We start from the raw sequence: 21,380 nt of genomic DNA on the forward strand, positions 1-21,380 counted from the left end.
AGTGAATAGTTTGTATTTAGAGTAAAGGCTCCCAAATTCACATTAATTATGGGTAAGATTAATCTGAAAACAAAGGAAGGAAATTCAGGTAGATAGGAAATGAGGAAATAGGTGTGCAGGTAGATTGATCCTTATTATATTTTGGCATTTTATTGGATTTGGTTTCTAAAAGCCTTGACTTCTACTTAAGTCACCTCTGCCAAACAGCAGCTTGTTCCTCATTCCTTAACTTTTTGGAAAGTTAGGGATCCTTCCTTCTAATCATTCTTTAGTCCTATTAGCTTCTCAAGACATTCTAGTTTTATACAGCCTCTTTCTTAAAATCATCATTCGTCATTCATTTAGCAAGTATTCAGCATCTTTTATATACTAAGCACTATGCTAAAGCTCTTGTGTAGTAATCCGTCCACTTAATTGCATTTTGCAGTTAAGTCTTTGCTCAAAATATCCTCACTTCTCACCCAAGAAATCATCTTACTACCTGGTTAAAAAGGGAGCCTTTATGCTCCCCTGACTAAATCCATCAGATGTTAATTTTTAAAAAGAAACTAGAACAGGTTGAACGTGTGGCTGGTAAAGCCCTTTAAAAAGCAGAGCAGGAAATATGTCTATAAAACTAGTATTCACCTACTCTGGAATCATCATTTTTAGCTATATTAACACAATTCAGTTTACTAAGACTATTCATTGGTATATATTTCCTTCTTGGGGGGTTAAGAGGATTAACGAGAGTCACAACTAGGGGGAATAGATAAGGAGGAAGTAAATGGTTTCTTGTTTCCCTGAGGAGCTGTATTTTAACTCAGGGATCCTAAGAGGGTACGTGCTATGGTTCATGGGTGGTTCATATCTCTACTTTTATTCAGTGAGCACAGTAGAAAGAAGTGGCTTTCATTTGTGTGCCCTGTGAACTTTGAATTCTTATTGTTCTCTAGAGGAGACTACTTTTTGCAAGGCAAGATTAGCCATAGCCAGGGCTATATTCAGCAGCACTAGATATGTTCAGTATGAATGGAGATAAAAGCATACCAGCACAATTTTAAAGATTCTATTTATTTACTTGAGAGAGGGAGTAAGAGATGGGGCGAGGAGCAGAGAGAGAAGCAGATTGCACACTAAGCAGGGAATCTGATCTCGAACTTGATCTTGGGACTCCGGGATCATGACCTGAGCCAAAGGCAGATAATTAACCAAGTGAGCCACCCAGGCACCCCCATACTAGTAAAATTTTAGATCAAGAAAGAAGAAAATCTTTGTGGGGTGGAGTAATAGTAAAAACATGGTGGCATGAATGATTCTTAAAATGAAGTGTATATTTATCCATCATTTTAGCTCTTAATTTCCAAGACCTTGTATCCTGTAGTTAGACCTTTCTACTTGCATAGCTATAGCCTGATTTTGATTTTTTCACAATAGTTTTACCAACTCAGAAAGTTAGTTTGAATAGAACTTAGATGGGATTTCAGATGGTTTATCTTTAAGCAGCAAAAGTAAAGTATGCATTAGTAAGAGTTAATAGATTTAAAACCATTGATTCCCTTCTTGCGTTTTATGATGATAATAATAAAATTATTAATTCAGACTGTAACCCAAATAACTGTTAACCTCAAATAATTATAATTCATGTTACTTTTTCTGTCCTGAGAAACAGGGTGGTAATGACAAGAATAAAACAAATACACAGTTGAAAGATGGGCACCTAGACCCTAGATGGGCCAGGCCCTGTGCATTTTAAACTCACACTTCTGCATCCCTGGGACAATGTAATGAGAGAGCAGTGCAGTGGGTTTTTAACATGACATAAGTACTAGCCAAATGCAGTCTCTCTAAATATCCTCACTGTACTTAACATCTGAAGAGGTTTTGAAATTGACCAGTTTTCAAACTCACTTCCTATGCTGCATAAGCCTGGTTGCTTTACTTTTAGTCAGGCGAGTGTTTTGAACCAAATAGGTATTATCTGGTTGTATCCTTTGATGAGATTTGACTGTACTCAAAAATTGATATCAGTGAATACACCAAATTACGGAAAAGCACAACTTCCTGTTTCCATTTTCATATCACATCTGTCTCATTTATTGGGAAAGCAGTTGTATTGTTTGTCATTATTATATGATTTGGTAAGAGCTAACAATTATATAGCTAATAAACCTGGACCAGGAACTGTTCTAAGTATTTAATGTTAACTCAGTTAAACCTCTTAGCAACTATCTCCATTTTATAGATGAAAAATTGGAGGCACAAAGGGTGAAGTAGTTTGCCCTAGGTTTCATGGCTGTTGAGTGGTAGAGCTGGGATTAGAACTCTGTCTCTAGAACATAAAGATGCTCTTAACCACTGTGTTTTCCTGTGTCCCCCAAGTAATATTGGGGGTGTGGGTTGGGAGAAGGGTAGGGTGGGACAGAACCTAGAAGTAGAACTAAAGTTCTCACATGATCCCAGCCCTGGAGGTTAGCATTGGCAATGTTTAGGCATTATGTTCTTACTGCTTCTTTTTCCTGTCTTTATGCTCTTCCTCCTGTAAATCTTGTATTACATGACTGAGAACAAACCTGAAAGACCTGTGAAGTCTTAGGGATATCTTTCCATGTTAAAACAAGAGTAGCTGTGTAGCATTTTATTATACAGATGTTAACATAACCCCTTTAAGTATTTTTCTCCTGATGAATGTTTGATATGTGGCCAGTTTTTTGAAATTATAAAAAGAGCTGATAACATGCATGCACATGTATCTGTGTTACTTATCCCATTAATCCCGAAGGAAACGTTTCTGGAAGTTGTATTTCTGGGACACAGAGCATACTTGTCTATATATTTTAATAGGAAATAACAAAATTCATAAAATTTATGCTTGGAGCAAATGTGAGTGATATTTTAATTTGCATTTTTATGAGTTTTACAAGTGTTTTCCATTTCTTTGTCTCCATTTGTGAATTGTTTCTGCTTATTTAAAAATTACGTTGTTATTCTCCTAGATATGTAATAGACTTTTATATTTTAGACTGTTAACTGTAATATAATAAATATTTTCCCATTCTTCTGCTCTCTTCCCAAATGTTAATTATGATCTTTTGATAGTTTAGTTTTTAAAAATTAAGAGTTTTAACTGTTCATCATGAAGATTAACTGTAGGTTCTCTTTAAAAAAAAAAACAGTATTTTATTTATTTTCTTAGAAAAATTATAAGTAAATAATTGAAACAAGATTTGTAGTTAGTCTTTCTTACCCTTTCTGAGTATTTCAGTTAAATACAGTCTGAAGCTATCAATTCTAAGAGGGTTTTGAAATAAGATTAATGTTGAAGTAGTCTCATAAAAAATGATAATTAAGTCTATCATTTTAAAGCATAGTATTCCCTACATTTTTTAAGTTAACTACCTGCTTAATTTTTCATATGTTTTAGGTATGTCCCTCCAGAACAAGCCAAAGTGGTGGCATCAGTTCATGCATCTATTTCAGGGTCCTCTGCCAGTAGCACAAGCAGCACACCTGAGGTCAAACCACTGAAGTCTCTTTTAGGAGATTCAGCACCAGCACTGCACTTAAATAAGGGCACACCTAGTCAGGTGAGTAGTCTTTGTAGAGGCTTCTACTTAAGGAGGTTAGTGAGTATCATGAATCTGAGAATTCTTTAAGACAGTGGCATAAACTTATATGCCAATAGCATTCTGTCCTAAAGGTTTATAATAAGTTAAAAGAACCTTGGGTAAGTGGTTGAAAAGTGCATATTTTTGTTCCCTTTTGCTACTGCAAATTAGAGTTTCTTTAAATGCTCCACAGGTTTGTAAAGATTTACAGGAATGTTGTTAATAGCTATCTGTCATATACATTTAGTAAAACATGTGTGTATGGGGACCATCAGTGTTAGAGCAGAATAGTCTCTGCAGTGGACTTTCACAAGAAGGAATTTCTTAAGCAGTAGAATTTTCTCCCTGACTGATGGTGAAGTATGTTTATCATTGAAACACAGGTGGCTTTGCTTTATATGCCTTATTTTATTTAAGATTTTATTTATTTATTTGACAGAGATCACAAGTAGGCAGAGAAGCAGGCAGAGAGAGAGGAAGGGAGACAGGCTTCCTGCGGAGCAGAGAGCCTGATGCGGGGCTCGATCCCAGGATCCTGGGATCATGACCTGAGCCGAAGGCAGAGGCTTTAACCCACTGATCCACCCAGGTGTTCCTATATACTTTATTTTAAAAAACTAAACAGACTGAAGTTTTTTCATAACTTGGTAAAGTTTGTGTTTCTGCGCTTTATTAGAATTGACTCAGCTCTGACAGATTCGTTCCTCTCTGGCTTACGTCTGTCCTACGCAAGAGTGGTTCTGAGGTGTAGTATTATTTCAATTAAAGTCTACTGTTTTTTTATAATGCACCCCTTGGGCATCTGGATAAAATAACAGTTTTCACAAGAGGTTGGAGTAAAAAATAATTGCACTCTTCCCATCATATAAAGGATGTGTTTTGTGAAAGTCTCATCACTGTGCTCTTAGCAGTAAGTCTGTCTTGTGTTAGAAGGTGTAACAACTGTTGTAATACAGTATGTCCTTGCCTTTGACTTTGCACTTAGAATTGAGAGAGAATTTGGGAAGATGTTGAAAATATCAAAAGTATTCAAGACTACAAGTAAAAGATTATGTAATCTTTAAAACTGTGTTTTAAACGTGGTGAATTGGAAATAGTGTTACAAAAATGTACCTGAACTGACCAGAAGCTCTTTATAGTTAATATGTGGTTTTAGTCCCCAGTTGTAGGTCGCTCTCAAGTGCAGCAGCAGGAAAAGAAGCAGTTTGACCTTTTAAGTGATCTTGGCTCGGACATCTTTGCTGCTCCAGCACCTCAGTCAACAGCTACAGCCAATTTTGCTAACTTTGCACATTTCAACAGTCATGCAGGTATGTGTTTTTTTTCCAACAGTTTTTTGCCAGACACATGTATATAGCACCTCGAAACATCCATTCTTTTTAAAACTTAAGTATCAGTAAATGTGTTACATTGAGGGAATGGGCCTCATAGCTGTTGAGGTGTATTATGTAGCCATTGTGCTCCCCCCGCCAAAGATTTTATTTATTTATTTGACAGAAAGCATGCACAAGCAGGGGGAGTGACAGGCAGAGGGAGAGGGAGAAGTAGGCTCCCTGCAGAGCAGGGGAAGCCGGACATGGGACTTCATCCCAGGACTCCGGAATCATGATCTGAGCTGAAGGCAGTGGCTTAACCAACTAAGCCACCCAGGTGCCCAGCCGTGGTGCTTTTTTAATCACAGAAGAGATTATACCTAATGTCAGACAGATAGTGATATGACCTCTTTCCAGAGAAAAATGGGAAAAGACTTTTTAATGTATTTTTTTACCCTTTTAATAAGGAAAATTGCGAATATTCAAAAGCAGATATTTATAACCCTTGTGTATTCATTGCTTATGCCTAATCTGGTTTCATTTGTCATTCTATTCATTTCCTTTTCTTAACATTATTTTGAAGCAATTTTAGACATATTGGTTTATCCCTAAATATTTTATATATATCTGTAAATCAGAAGAACTTTGTTAAACATAACTGCAGTAGTGTTACCACTCCCTAACTAGTAATAATAATACTTACTATTATTCATTAGTCACTATTCATATTTTCCATTCCAGTTCATTGACACACAAACACACACACACACACACTTGAACACACAGAGGTTATTCAGATAAGGTTTACACACTAGTTGTGACATGTATCACATAGCCTGTGGTTTCTTCCTCTATCTCATTTTTCTCCTCTGTTATTTGTTGAAGAAATCAGGTTATTTGTCCTGCAGACTGTTTAGTTGATTTTACTCTGAATTTGTTGATTGCACCACTGTGGGATCCCTTGACAGGTTCTTCTCTCTGTATTCTCTCTAAATTGATAATTGGTTCTAGATATATGATCCGTTACAGGTTATATTTTTGGAGGGGTGCAAACTTGGTATTTATGGTTTAAGAGGCACATATTATCGATTATTTCTGTTCTTGTAAGGTGAGCTGTTGATGCTCTGTCCCTGGGTCCATTATGCAAAATGTTGATATTCTAAATTTATCATTACTTCATTTATAAGCTGAAGTATTTCTTTAAAAATCTTTGGTTACCCAGTGGTATAATTTGTATAGGAAAGTTAATATATAACTAATTCTGACCAGTCATATATCAGAATGGTTGAAGCCCCACCATATTTTAATGATGATCTGTTTTTTGTTTCATATCATTATGGATTCATAAATTTAACATTTGCTACATCTCAAATCTGTTGTCATTATTGTCTTTATTGATGTTCATATTATCCTGTTTTTAGAGTAGCAGTATCTTCAGGTTGGCTCTAGAAGATACAACTTCTTTTTTATTCCCAGACTTAACATGTTTGTTACAAAGAGTTAAATGAACTTCACTGGAAATTAGAAATTATGGAGTTTTGTTTTGTAAATGAATATATAAACATTGCAGTTACCTAGGTAATATTTAAAAGTTGATTATTAAAGTATAGATGTAGTTATTTGTGCCTTTCTAATTGTAATAGTAAATAACTGTAATGAACAATGAATGGCATATTGTAGTGAAAAGAAATAGGCTTTGGATTCAGAATGAGTCTTTAGAGTTGTTTCTTAATGCTTCCTTCTACAGTTTTTCAAAAAATAAGTTCTGATGTAAATGGTCTGAAAGCCTACATTGTATTTATATCAGAGATATGTGTGAAATAATCTTTGAATGCCAGTAAGCTTTGTGTGTGTCATAGAAAGTTTACCTGTTTGCATTTGTGAGTGGTTGAGTAAGCAACAAAGTGAATGTGGAACACTAAAATTAAGAATTGATTTAGTCATTTTGTAGCCATTTTATTTGAAACTTTGCTTTATATTTTTGCATGTATGTTTAGTGTATTAACTCATGTTTTTTACTGTTTGTCACTGATTTCCATATTTCAATTAAACAAGAAAAATTCAAGACTGTCTTTCCAAAACTTGGATTTTCACTATTTTGTGAGCATAGCTGAAACTAGCACTTAACAGAATTGATTTCCTACTTGTATTTTAGAACTTATTTTCCCTTCTTTTACTCACCTGTGAGATTGTGATGCCGTCCCTTCTTTTTAATTTGACGACCTGGCTTATATAGTTGGATAATAATGGCATGCAGTATAACACGTGTGTGTGTGTGTGTGTGTGTTTTATATATACACACACACACACACAAAATGTACTGTTTAAGGTAGTTCAAAAAATTATGGAAAAGCTGCTCTTCAGCCACATTTCTTTTTAGCCAGCATTAAGAGTTTTTGTTTTAAATATTACTGAGAAAAAATAAGTATTAATAAAAGTATTTTCTAAGGGCCTGCTACGGAAGGAAATTATGGTGTAATTTATGTATGTTTGCTTTAAAAAGGGATCCTAGGTTGAAGAGGATATCTTTCTCAGCAAAGTTTATACTGAGAAGGGTAAGAAATCAGGAAGCTTAAGATGTTGGGGCTGTGGTAGGTGAGCCCCCAGCTCTCTGTTGCCACCTGTTGCTTTTGAATGCTGGCAAAAGGAGTTAAAGAATCTAAGAATATAGAGTGAAACCTTCTGTAATTCATGAATAATTTGCATTTATTTCAGTTTTACACTTACTGAAATACAATTTGATGTGACTGATAAGTAACTACCAATTTCTTTTGTAAATTTTCAGTTTATTTCATGTTTCCCTTGTGTTTTTGTCTTTAAATGCAATTTGTGAATATTCACTATTCAGGGAATTAATGCTGTATTCTTCCAGGTAGCCTTATTAGCCAAAAATAGGTAGCCAGAAATAGTTATGCAGGTCAGTGCAGCTCCACAAGCTGCTTTGTACCATGATTGCAGTCATAGCATCAATAACTCCTTTAAAATGCTCTTTGAAAATAATAGCTATTATTTAATTGTAGAACATGTTAAAAAAAAAAAGAAATGAAACGTGTAATTTTATCAGACTGATTTAAGATAGATCTTAACTATTTTGTCTCTTTTCCACATGTGGTAGAAAAGGTAGGAACGATGAGTCTGTGAGGATATAGTTTAATAACCACGTCAATTAGGTCAGGTTGCCTAAGAGGAGTAGTTTTTTAGCCTGGAGTTCTTATTTACAATATACCCTCAAATCACCCTTTTTTTTTTTTAAACTCCATTTGATCCCAGGAGAATAAAATATATACACATGCTACAAGAGGAAGCTAAGAAAATTAATAATTTATTTCTTCTTTTTCCATTCTGTCTTTTCCCCTAGCCTTTACAAGAATCCTGAATCTTTACTTTACCATATATGGTCCACAAATGTCAAATCATTGATAACTGAATTGTCACCCTGGAATTTTCGTTTTTTGTTTTTTGATTTTGTTTTTTTTTTTTTTTTTTTTTTTTTTTTTATCACAAGTAGGCAGAGAGTGAGAAGGAAGCAGGCTCGCTTCTGAGCAGAGAGCCTGATGCAGGGCTCGATCCCAGGACCCTGGGATCATGACTTGAGCCGAAAGCAGAGGCTTTAACCCACTGAGCCACCCAGGTGCCCTGAAATTTTTGTGTTTTTTTTTTTTTTTTTAATTTTAAGATTTGTTTATTTGAGAGAGAGATGTGCAAGTGAGCAGGTGTGCAGCGGGTGGAGGGAGAGGAAGGTGAGCATCCTCAGTAGACTCTCCCAAGGGATCATGACCTGAGCCAAAAGCTGAGTTGGACATCAACCAACTGTTACCCAGGCACGTCTTTTTAAAAACTTTTTAAGGTGAAAATTTTTTCCCATACAGATTGATATGACAAATGGAACTTTTAATAGCAAATGATAATTATTCAGATATGCCAGTCTAGTTAGCATTATTTTATAGGGAAACCTGTTATGTTTGCAGATAGTTTAATGGCTTAAAAGCCAGACATCTTCATCAGAATATTCTGGTTGACATGGTATGTGAGGATGTGTATCAGTGGTGTGGTTATTGCTGTGTTCAGGAAAACTCAACTTCTACAGAAGTACTGGTGCAGTTAGAAACGTAATTAACTTACAGAATTTAAGAGTTATTTTGCTTGGTAATAAACATACCACAAACTTATGAACTATAAACTGTCATTGATTTTTGTCACATTTTGTACTAGGGGTGTTAAACTTCATTGTCTTGCCACCCAGTTAACACTAGTGAGTAATACTATGAAGGAACCACATGCAAAGGGGGATGTTCTAATCCCCTGTTGCCACATGGATACCCAGGCTCAGGATTACTAGATACAATGATTTTCTTTTAAGAGAAGCAGGAAAGATTTATTTAATGTGAAATGTTCTCTTTCTAAGTGTTGAGGTTGAAAAATTTAAATATGTGTAGATGAAACAAATTCAGCTGAATTTGATGAAGGTAGTCCATTTCTACTTTGGTCTCTGTTTATCTTCCTTTCTCCTGAGTACCCCTATTTCACTGGAGATGAAAGACAGTTTTCAACAAGGTTTAGGCTCATTAACTTTCGTGCATTAAATTCTTAAACAGATTACTTCTTTGTGGTCTTTGAGATAAGATTATATTTGAAAAGCATATTTCCTGTTTTACATTCTGTTCAGTTTTTATTTCTTTGTATAGAGATTGCTTGAGGTTCCAGATAGTAATTTTTGTATTATTGAATTTATTAGTGTTTATTTTCCAAAATTGTGGTTTTTAAAATTTCATTCTATGGTACTTAGCAGTTTTAAAAGTTACTATAACCAGTTGTTGAAGACAGTGAGTAGATTCAGTGTCTCCATATAAAAACTGAAAGAAGCATTACAAAGTGCTGCTTTGCTCTCATGAATAGGTATTTGATTAATGTGTTTGGTGCTCTGGTTGGAAAACACCAATGTTTATAAATGTGATAAAGTAGACTTGACTAACAAATTGGATTATGTTGAACTGATTTGTTTCCTGATGATGTTTCAAAAGTGTTAAATGTATATTTTCCCTATAATGGTCTAAATATAAGTTAACTGTAGAATATATATTATTGTAGACTACATACTCACATATATTGGCAGTTATAAGTGATGAACCAGCATAGGGACCTAATTCCTTTTTCTCCAAGGTATAGATGCATTTCATTTACTCTCAAATGTACAACTAGGTTGTTCAAAAAACTTAGAACTTGTTTTTTGAAATACAACCTACTCTAAATTTGAGAACTTCCTGTACCATATTCTTTCATTCTTTTGGTTGATAGCTGTATTATTTATAAGTTAAATATTCGACATCCTTTGTCTTTTAGTAGAATTTCCTCTTCTGGGCCTAGTGTTCCAAAGTTATTAAAAATTAATTTCCGTTGTCCTATAAATTATAGAATCATACTGCTGAATTTGTAGTCATACTGCTGGATTTGCAAGTACAGGCCATTTACTGAATCCTGTTGTTTTGCTAGTGAATAAACTGGTAGAGCTTGAGCAGTTGAGGGACTTGTCCAAGACTGTACAATTTTTTTTAACATTTTATTTATTTATTTGACAGAGATCACAAGTAGTCAGAGAAGCAGGCAGAGAGAGAGAGGGAGAAGCAAGCAAGGCTCCCTGCTGAGCAGAGAGCCCGACTTGGGGCTTGATCCCAGGACCCTGAGATCATAACCTGAGCTGAAGGGGGAGGCTTAACCCACTGAGCCACTTAGGTGCCCCAAGGCTGTACAGTTTTTATGTTAAGATGGAATTCTCTGATTAGTTTAGATTCCCTTTTCACAAGCTTATTTGGTTATACTAAGTGGTAACTAGGTTTAAACTTTTATTTATATTTATGATTTAAACTTGTGTACATATTTCTTCCAAAATATTTTTCAATACTTTTATCTTTTATTTATAACTTATTAGTTTATCTTTCATTGTATTTATTTTTGGGAAAGTAAAATATCAGCCTGTAAAGAAATTGAATTTTATTATATGAAGTAGAAATAACAACAAAAAGATTTCAGAGTATCCAGAAAATGCAAAATTTATTTTGTTATGTAATAAGCAGCCTTTTAATTTAGATACCACTGTATAATGTTTGAGAGCTAGGACAAATGTGTTTAAAAAAGGTTTTTCAAGAACAGAGTGTGAGTAGTGATATGTATATATAGCATAGCACTTCCACCTGTCAGATGTGCTAGATGTGAGGACATAGGAAGGGAAGTGGCTCGGGTGTCTAGTAAAAAAAAGGTCTACTTTAGGTGCATTTCCCCCTGCTGCAGTCATACCCTTTCAGATAGACACAAAAGAATAATTACATAAAATGCTGTAAGTTTTCCTGATTATCTTCCTAGGATAATGTTTTACTTTGTTAGTAGAAAATTTCTTATTTAGTAACTTTTTTTGGGTTTGTGTAAGTTAGAATACATATTTATTGCAAACGGTTAGTAAACTCAAGCAAACAAAGAAGAAAATGATAACCAAATCTGGAAATTCACTACTTTGGGTAATGAAAATACAGATTTTCCGTGCGTGTGATACCATGCTAACAAAATTGGCAAATGAAATGTATTTGGAATTTATTTAACCTAATTATCTTACTTACTTTGTGATAAGCATTTTTTAATAGAACTACATATTCTATGTGTGTATGTGTGTTTTTTTTTTTAATGGCTGCCTTATATTTCTGCAGTGTTCTGTATTATATTTAAGTGATTCTGCATTACTGGCCATTTGAGTTTTTAATTTTTTTCATTATTATAAAATTCATGTTATTTAACTGTTAGATATAGCCATACTCATTTACAAGATTTTTTCTACAGGAACTTCCTTGAAGTGATACTGCCTGCAAAGGATTTAAAGTGGCTGACTTTTACTATGTTGATGGCGTTTAACCTTTATCTTTTGAGCATGCTTTTCATTCTTCCCACTTAACATTCCCTTTCCCGCGCATCAGCCACTTCTCATTATATTCTCTATAAAAATCTTATTCAACATCCATTTTAGCCTTTAAAAAAAAACTTTTGTGTTATTTTACTTAGCTACATGGTTTAAGTTTAGAGAAGCCTAAAAATTTGCTCTTTTTTTGTTGATGACCTGTGGGAAGATACCAGTTGGGTCTTTTTCACTGAGTCTGAGGTACACTAATGTTATAAATTTTACTGTTTTCATCATTTCTCAAATTTTAATATATATGAAGAATGGCAGGCTTTTAACAGAATGTGGATATCTTTGATTTGTTTGGAAATCATGTCCCTGTTATACATTCAGTTTTTTAATTTTTATATGCCATGGTGTAAAATAGTTGTAAGCTTAGGGAAAAACCCAAAGAATATTAAAGGAATTTAAACTTCTTTGTATCATTATTGTAGATTCACATAGCTGATGAGTCACTACCATTTTAAATCTGAATTTTTCAGAGTGTAATCTATAAACTTACATCTGTGTTTACATCACTGTAATTCATGTATTTAATGCTCTTAGAGTTTCCTTTAATAGAATCACTTTTATTGTACTATTCTTGAGGTTATTCAAAGTGTATTATGTATGTACACATTTATTATTAATACAAAGTGGGGAAATTTTGGGATACTTTTTAATGAATTGCTGGAAAGTGGGTTCAGTAAACACTGGTAGGATTTAAGATTTGATTTCTAAATGTATTCTCTTTAAAGTGAGTTGTGAGACAGAAACTTTTCACAAATTTCATTTGTCATATTTTCCATTTATAATTTTCATATTCATTAACATATATTGTTCCTTACCATTTACAGCTCAGAATTCTGCAAATGCAGATTTTGCAAACTTTGATGCATTTGGACAGTCTAGTGGTTCGAGTAATTTTGGAGGTTTCCCCACAGCGAGTCACTCTCCTTTTCAGCCCCAAACTACAGGTAGAGCTTCTCTGGCATTATGCTTCAATGTTTACTTTTAAAACACAAAACTCTCTAGATATAGTTTGAAGAATTATTCTGAACTTAAATTCTATAAGCCTTACAAAGCTCTGGGGAAACCTGAAATATTTATTTTTCTCCATGTTCATTTTGTTTGTTTGGTTGGTTTTGTTTTAAATTATCTGGTGTGTTATCTAATTCAGTGTCTACTCTTTTCCTTTTCCTGCATATGAATCTCCCTTAAATTTCTTTATGAACAGGAGCAGTACAGAGATAAAAATTTGTTAGAATCTCAGGCCACATTGATTTAGGCTCTGAATAAAGGAAGCTAATGGTTTGCTTCCATAGATAGAAAAATATAAGCAATTTTCAGGGCAGCAAGCTTGAGAAGATAAATACTAGTAGTCAAAAGGAGACCTTTGAACAATCACTCTAATCAGACTGGAAATAGTTTTCTGTGCAGGAATTGGTCTTTAAACATTGAGTACTCTCTCATAAAATGTATTGTTTTCAGAATCTCATTGAACCCTCCTTTAGATTTTTGGCTGATTATTTTTCTTTCAACTTTTAACTCTGTGTATTGTCTTAAAGCTTTTTCTTTCATTTTTCTTTTTTTTCCCCCTTCTTTAAATTCCATCATTTACATAATTTCTGGCTGTCCAGCATTTAGAATGCTTTCATCTAGCTGCAGTTTTGGTGAATTTACTTCAGCTTTTCCTCTCCAGGCTTCCAACAGTAAGTTCTGTTGTCAAGTAGGCATCTTTTACTAATTTGTATGTTTTATGTTTCATGGATTTTTTCCAATTATAGAATGTTACTCATCTTTTAATGATAATCATTCTGAAATTCTCACTTTTATTCTCTTTTCACTATTACTAAACTCAGACTTAGAGAACACAACAGTATACAAAAAAAGAGTTGACTTACTGAGTTTTTAATAATTTGAAGTAAATTTCATCAAATTTTAAAAGCTTAGTATTATGTACTTTGTTCACCAGCTACTTATAACAGATCAGTGTTCGGTATCAACACACATTACTTAGTTTTGATTGAAAACAACTGGAGTTTAATTCCTGAAATATATTTTATCAGTGTAAATTTTACAATGTCTATAATACTACTTGTTGGAAAAGTGTGTTCTCTTTTTTCAATAGAACTGTATCTTTCTGTTTTTTAGAATATCTGTAATTGTGCTTTGCTATCATTTAATATTTAATTGTATATACTATTTTGATTGCTGAAACTAATACGTAGGTGTAAAGAACTAATACCAACAGTGTAGCATCAAAAGCATAGAATGAAAATAGTCTGGCTTTAATCTTTTGATAGTACTTTAGAGAAGTCTCTAGAGGACAGAATAGTCTTTAAATTCTTAGCAGGCTCTATACAGTAATGACCATTAGGTGAATTGTGATCTATAAATTTTTAAAAAATGGTATGATATTTAGATTATGCATTGTATACTATAAATTTTATTCTTTGAACTATATAATAGGGCATGATTTTACTGAGGACAACCATGATATTATATGTACATTAAATTATTATGTGGAATTAAATATTAGCTCTTCAAGTAAAATAAGCCTAAAGCTCAAACACCACATTTTAAGAAATTATGGATCAAAATAGTACATCTTAAACATTTTAAATCTGTACCCTGGGATTTGTTTCAACCGTGTCTCTATTGGAGCTTTAAGAACTTAGAGTATAAGATACTTTGTGTCTTGCTTATGGAGACTGTTCAGGAAGAACCAGTAAAAAGTGATAGTACATAGATAACTGAATAGTCTATAAAGTAACTGAGTTTAAAACCCAGTTAGCATGGAGTTACTCTTCTGGTTATTATTCCATGCTACCATGGAGTAGCTTGGAATAATTACTCTTCTATGAATTAGTCTTCACTTCAGTGTAGATAATACACAGTAACTTGCTACCCTACATGTTTCCATTGCCTTTGAAAACGTAGTTTCCCAAATTATAAAAAGTCATACATAGATGATTAAAGTTAAATGCCATTTGCCAATAAGATTGTTTGTAGAACACTTAATTAAGGAAGAAAACACATAATCTATTCAAAGGATTTGGGGAGAAGTCTAGAAATTTTAAGTGTTTTGTTTATTCTGTTACAGGTGGAAGTGCTGGATCAGTAAATGCTAATTTTGCTCATTTTGATAACTTCCCCAAATCCTCCAGTGCTGATTTTGGAACCTTCAATACTTCCCAGAGTCATCAAACAGCATCAGCTGTTAGTAAAGTTTCAACAAACAAAGCTGGTCTACAGACTACAGACAAATATGCAGCACTTGCTAATTTAGACAATATCTTCAGTGCTGGGCAAGGTATTAAGCTTTAAACAAAATAAATACAAATTTGTATATTAAACAGTTCTCTACATGTGGTTGTATTTATTATAATTTAAGGTCACTATGCTTTTCATAGTTGTGAAGAAATTTTATCTGTACTAGAAGTTCATGAGTATTTACCATAATCCAGTAAGAGGCCTTTTGGAAGTCCTAGAAACTATTTGTATGCTTCTAATTTTAAAAGAAATTAAACAATAAAATTTAATTTTGTCTTAGAAAGCATGCTTCACTGTTGGAAGGTGGTGGAGGACCAATAAATCCTATTAGTAATGCTGACTGGAGGGTTATGTGGTGGTTTTTGTAATATATTTATTTTGGACTATTTTTGCTATTAATATTTTGGTATTTAAAAAAAAAACTAAACCCATTATTTTTACAGTATATATTTATAGCTTGTTTTGATCTTATGGCCAGTATTTTGCCTTTCAAAATGCATAGTGTGGTAGAGCACAGCAGAGGTCTGCTTTTGGACTGGAGTCTGCATCCTGATCTATCTCTGACCATGCTTTCTCATCTCCAGAATGAGGGTAGTAATAGCATTGAATTTTTTATGTGTTGTTGTATCTCAGTCGCTTAGAACAGTGCCTGGCGCATGGTAAGTGCTATTGAGAATGTTCCCTTTTATTACTGTCTCTAATTTTTTCATGGACAACCCTGGGAAAATGATATTATTAATGAGTTGTTCACATTGAGTCTAGCATTTTATAAATCTGAATGTTCACTTGAATGAGAATCACCTGTTCTGGAGATGTTAATGTAGCACTTTGAGAATTTGTTCTTTATACATAAGCTAGACATGTTATTGTTACAGTGTTCATTTTTGTTAAAGAAACAGTATTTGTTTTCTACCACAGTGGTATGTGTAGCAATTAATCTTATCCAGTGGTTTCTAGGTAGTTTATTAGATAAAACTGTGGAGTTCTGTCCATTTATTTGCTTAGCTTTAAATCAGCTTTAAATTTACACGTGTTTCATGGCAAATGTGGTTGATAAATTGTAAGCATAACTTAAAATTTCAGTGTAATTTTTTTTTTGTTCATTTATAGGTGGTGATCAGGGGAGTGGCTTTGGGACCACAGGTAAAGCTCCTGTTGGTTCTGTGGTTTCAGTTCCCACTCAGTCAAGTGCATCCTCAGACAAATACGCAGCCCTGGCAGAACTAGACAGCGTTTTCAGCTCTGCAGCTACTTCCAGTAACGCATATACTTCCACAAGTAATGCTAGCAGGTACCTTGTCTCAGTCAGTGTTCCTGCTTCGTGGTGTTATCTTTTTTTCCGACTCTGAATAATAATGTTAAATAATGACTGGTGATATATTTTTTAAATTCTTGAATATTTTTATAGTTTGCAGAAACTGAGTTTAATTTGCTAATTCAAATATCCTTGAGTAATTGTCATTTTATCTTTTTATTTAATCAAAGGTTTTGTTAACTTTCTTTCTTGAACACTAAAGTTATAGTTGAGGGTATGTATGCATCTCAGAGTGAGGAGTTATATACAGATTTAATTATACTGAGCAGAGAATCCATTTAGAAAATTACATACTTTTAAGGTACAGTTTTTAGTCATGAAGACTAAACACTGAAAGTAACATGTTGTAGCTTAAGTTGTAAATAAATATTTTTAGAAATGTTTGCAAGAGAACCCAAGATCCAATTTTGTATCTCATCGGTGTCTAAATATATCTGATGTGAGGGTATTTTTGGCAGCAGGAAGTCTTAACACATTTTAACAGCAATAAAGCTTTAAAAACTCTTGTAGTTGTAACTTTTACATTTCTGAAAGAAAACAGATGCAGAAGTACAGGTGACTTACCACCACAGTACAGTTACCTGAGTATCTATTTGTTTCCCTTCAGCATCTTTTCTAGAGAGAAATGGGAAGATTGTAACACTAACTACTTGGATTCTCCAGTAATTAATTTTCTATATGCCAAGCAGGAAAACTGAATCCAAGAAGTAAAGTTTAGAGTATTTGTATATATCCTGTTTCATTAGGATGTCTGTGTTAGACATAAGAAATAGTGACCTATAGCAAAGTAATTATAAATTAATTAAATTAATTAATTATAAAGTAATTATACCTCTGGAAACATAGGTATACATAACAAATGGTTTATTGATACTATATTACAGTATATTAGTGGTTCCCACTGTGTGGTCCATGGAACATTTAGGGTACATGAGACCCTTTCAAAGGGGTCTTTGAAATTAAAACTACAGTCATAATAGTTCTCACAGGTTATTTGTGTTTTCGGTATTGACATTGATATGATGGTACAGAAGCAGTGACAAGTAAAAACTTGCCAACACTTTAGCACAAATTAAGACCGTGATACCAAACTGTACTAGTAGTCATCTAATTGTCATTATATTTCTTACCAGCACATACTCAGTTTTACTTGTGGATAGTCTTGATTTAGTTTTTCTTCTGAATATTCTTTTTAATTATTTTCATGAGATGTAATTGGTATATAATATTGGTTTCGGGTGTACAGCATAATTGATGTTTGTGTGCATTGTGAAATGATCATGTAAATGTAGTTACTATCCGTCCCCATACATAGCTAACTTTTAGGATTTACTCTCTATAACTTTAAAGTATGCACCTTAATATTATTGACTGGTCACTGTGCTGTACATTACTGCCCTGTGGCTTATTTATATATTCCTACAAATATTCTTGACAAAACAGTTAATTTTACTAGGGTGCCTGGGTGGCTCAGTTGGTTAAACGTCTGACTCCTGGTTTCAGATTGGGTCATGATCTCATGGGTTGTGGGATCAAGCCCCACATTGGGCTCCAACCTTGGCAGGGAGCTGGCTTGAGATTCTCTCCCCCGCGTGCCCTGCCTAACATAAATCTTCTAAGAAAATCTAATTTGATTAAATCCTGACCTTTAAATAATGTCCTCTTAACTTTCTATGTGTTCAAGCAAGGTATTTATCAAGTAATTTCTACTGCATGTTGAAGTATCGTGGGTAACTTGAGGAAAGTCAGCGTGTGTGGTTGTTTAAGTTGTGGAATGAACCAGCCACACATAATAATGACTACATCCATTGTTTTATGGAACACTGGTTTTCCTTAAAAGTAAGAATGATATACCATGGTTATTCAGATTTGGATATTTGGCAGAAAGTTTCTTAAAAATGAATATTTAAGTCTGTCACTTTAAGGAAAATAATTGGTAAAATTCACACGTCGAAGCAAATACTAGAATTTTAGAAAATTTTTCAATCCGCCATGAGCTTGACAGCTTCACATTACTTTTCTAATAAAATGAGTGGTGATATTAATGTAAATTTTTGATTTTTGCTAAGGTCCTTCGGTTTCAGAAAATATAATTCTCTATCATAAAAATGCTAGTTACGGGAGCATGTAATAGCTTTATGGTTAATTTTAAAACAATGACATTTAAAAAATTTTCTGTTTTAATTTCTTTACATATTGTTAATATACAGCACATTTACACAAAGACTCTTTGGAATTCTCAGTAACTTTTCAGAATGTAAATGAGTCCTGAGACATAAAGTTTAAGAACTGCTATGATACATAGTATTCTCAGTATTAACTGTTTCCACATTTTATGGCCACTCTTTAGACTGATTACCTTTGCTTTAAGAAAATAAAAAGAACTCCTTCTGTGTTTGTTTTCAGCAATGTTTTTGGAACAGTGCCAGTGGGTGCTTCTGCACAGACACAGCCTGCTTCTTCAAGTGTGCCTGCTCCATTTGGAGGTATGTGTTTCTGGGATAGATAGATAGATAGATAGATAGATAGATTTTTATAAAACATATAAAGCTTATATATACAGAGTATTGCATTTTCTTAGGTGTACTGGAAGACTGTGAAAGCAACAATTTTATCAAAAAGCTCTAGTTTTCTTTCTTTTTAAGATTTTATTTATTTATTTGACAGACAAAGATCACAAGTAGGCAGAGAAGCAGGCAGAGAGAGAGGAGGAAGCAGGCGCCCTGCGGAGCAGAGAGCATGACTCGGGGCTTGATCCCAGGACCTTGGGATCATGACCTGAGCTGAAGGCAGAGGCTTTAACCCACTGAGCCACCCAGGCGCCCCCAAAAGCTCTAGTTTTCTGTCCTCATTAATGTATGAACAAATATTTTTGATAATTGAATACAAATATATTAGATTTTATAGTGTATTTTTATAATTTCTTAAAGCTACGCCTTCTACAAATCCATTTGTTGCTGCTGCTGGTCCTTCTGTGGCATCTTCTACAAATCCATTTCAGACCAATGCCAGAGGAGCAACAGGTAAGAAATAAGTATAGATTATAGAACAGAAAACTTGGAAAAGGTGTTTATTTATTGCAAAGACGCCATGAGAAGAACATCAGAAAATAAAGTTCTTCTTTCTTCCTGAAGTGGATGGAAGAGTTTGTCCATAAAGAGTACACTAGCTAAAAATTTATAAAATCCTGGACTTTAATATTTGAGAGGGACCCTAGCAGTTCTCTAGCAGCCCCCATGGATCAGTCACAGCTTTCATTCTTCAGGTGAGGCAGCCCCAAGCATGGAGATGTGACTTCTTCCAGCCATGCCATTTTGTGACTGAGATGGGACTTTTGAATACAGCAATTCTGACTCATTTGGTGGTCTGGTTTTGGAATTACTGGTTATTACTCACTCATGCATAATAGGAAAAATTTGTGAGAGGTTTTTTTTGTTTCGTGTTTTGCTCTTCATGAGTTGGTGAGGAACACATTAGCTTTATTACATGAGGCCTTAGCAATTAGGTCTTCTAGTGCTTCTCTCTTTGAGAACATTTCACATTTTTTAAGTTGTGCAAACCTGATTTGATTTGGGGTGTAATATTTGAATATTCTCTCTTGATAATTTTTAAATCTTCTTTATTTTTTCCCTTTTATCATTTTGGTTCATGTTGCACACCAGCCACATAGCTTTTATATTGCATTTCTTTGATTTTTGTCCTGTCACCCTGAACACCAGAACTATTTGCCAGTATCTTGGGGTGTCAGCAAGTGTACATGGTATAGCATGAAACCCATTAGTTTAAAGTTGGCCAGCTTTGTTCTTGTGCACATGTCCCAATAATTTTAGAACTAAATCTTTAAGCATATAGCATATATTGATGTGAAATCTTGAAAGAATAAGGTGTTTTTAACATAATTTGTGCCTTAAGAATTGGTAATTATTAGCAAATTTGGTCATTGGCAAGATCAGGAATTGTGGTAGTAGGAGTTTCTTCAGTCATGATTTGTTGGTATCTCACATAATAGATGTTTAATAAGTATTTTAATTTCAAATAATTCTTTAAATTGTTTTTGTTTTAATTCAGTTATACTTAGTGATTTAATTTCTGTTTCAGACAGAAATATTCATCAGTTAAAATATATGGAACATTTCTAATTATTAGCATATTATTTTTACTTGGTGGAATGAATATGTATGATGTCTCTGGGCACAAAGGGTTCTGTACATTGTCTTATTTAGTCCTCTTAACTCTCATCAAATACATGTTGACAGCTGAGGAAAGTGAGGCTTAGAAAAGTTAAGTGAATATGTTTTGGGTGCAGCCAGACTTGTGTTCAAATCCTGACTTCATATTTACATGTTTGATGATCTTAAGATATCTTTTTATATATTAATTTCATAATGAGTAGAGTAAAGATGTTAGGAAGATGTACTAACATTTGTTGAGTGTTTAAAATTGTTTGCAAGGTAGTGTCACTATTTTTATAGCTATTGTAATACCATTTGACAACTGAAGGTTGGAAACCCAGATTGTACCTTGACTAAGCTTATATTGATCTAACTTTTCTGAGTCTTAATGTTACCCTTTTCTATAGAATGTGAACAATATTCTCCTACTGGCAGAGTTTTTGTGAAAATTACAAATCACTGTGTTTGGTCTTTGCATTATCCTATATAGTTGGTAAATCTTTCGATTATTTTGCTTTCATGATTGTACCTCCAAATTGGTTTGTCATTAGAGTTAAGGGCTTTCTTAATTTCTTTTAACTTCTGTTTTATGTAGAGTATGAAAGTCCTTTAACGTTAAGGATCTGTGTAGGATGTACATGAATATAAAAGGTATGATGTATGTTCAGATGTTCTAAGGTGATCTTTAGTATTAGGCTAAGCACAGGTTATTGAAAGGAAGTTATGTAGGTATGATATATGTTCAGATGTTCTAAGGTGATCTTTAGTATTAGGCTAAGCACAGGTTATTGAAAGGAA

The 21,380-nt window shown here is 33.7% G+C and overlaps 1 protein-coding gene across 9 annotated transcripts in view; it reads left to right on the forward strand.

Moving 5' to 3' along the window:
* Positions 1 to 21,380, forward strand: part of AGFG1 (ArfGAP with FG repeats 1) — a 75,050-nt gene that overhangs the window by 44,681 nt on the left and 8,989 nt on the right. For 4 of the 9 annotated variants that reach the window (XM_059393633.1, XM_059393632.1, XM_059393635.1 and 1 more), the window contains exons 4-11: positions 3,404 to 3,566; positions 4,744 to 4,897; positions 12,677 to 12,796; positions 13,460 to 13,531; positions 14,926 to 15,135; positions 16,206 to 16,386; positions 18,817 to 18,896; positions 19,341 to 19,433. In XM_059393633.1, coding sequence (XP_059249616.1) covers positions 3,404 to 3,566; positions 4,744 to 4,897; positions 12,677 to 12,796; positions 13,460 to 13,531; positions 14,926 to 15,135; positions 16,206 to 16,386; positions 18,817 to 18,896; positions 19,341 to 19,433 — 1,073 coding nt within the window. The remainder of the gene's footprint in view (positions 1 to 3,403; positions 3,567 to 4,743; positions 4,898 to 12,676; positions 12,797 to 13,459; positions 13,532 to 14,925; positions 15,136 to 16,205; positions 16,387 to 18,816; positions 18,897 to 19,340; positions 19,434 to 21,380) is intronic. The other 5 variants (XM_059393636.1, XM_059393638.1, XM_059393637.1 and 2 more) reach the window with 2 other exon arrangements.

This window comes from Mustela nigripes, chromosome 3 (genome assembly GCF_022355385.1).
Source record: "Mustela nigripes isolate SB6536 chromosome 3, MUSNIG.SB6536, whole genome shotgun sequence".
Lineage (NCBI taxonomy): Eukaryota > Metazoa > Chordata > Mammalia > Carnivora > Mustelidae > Mustela > Mustela nigripes.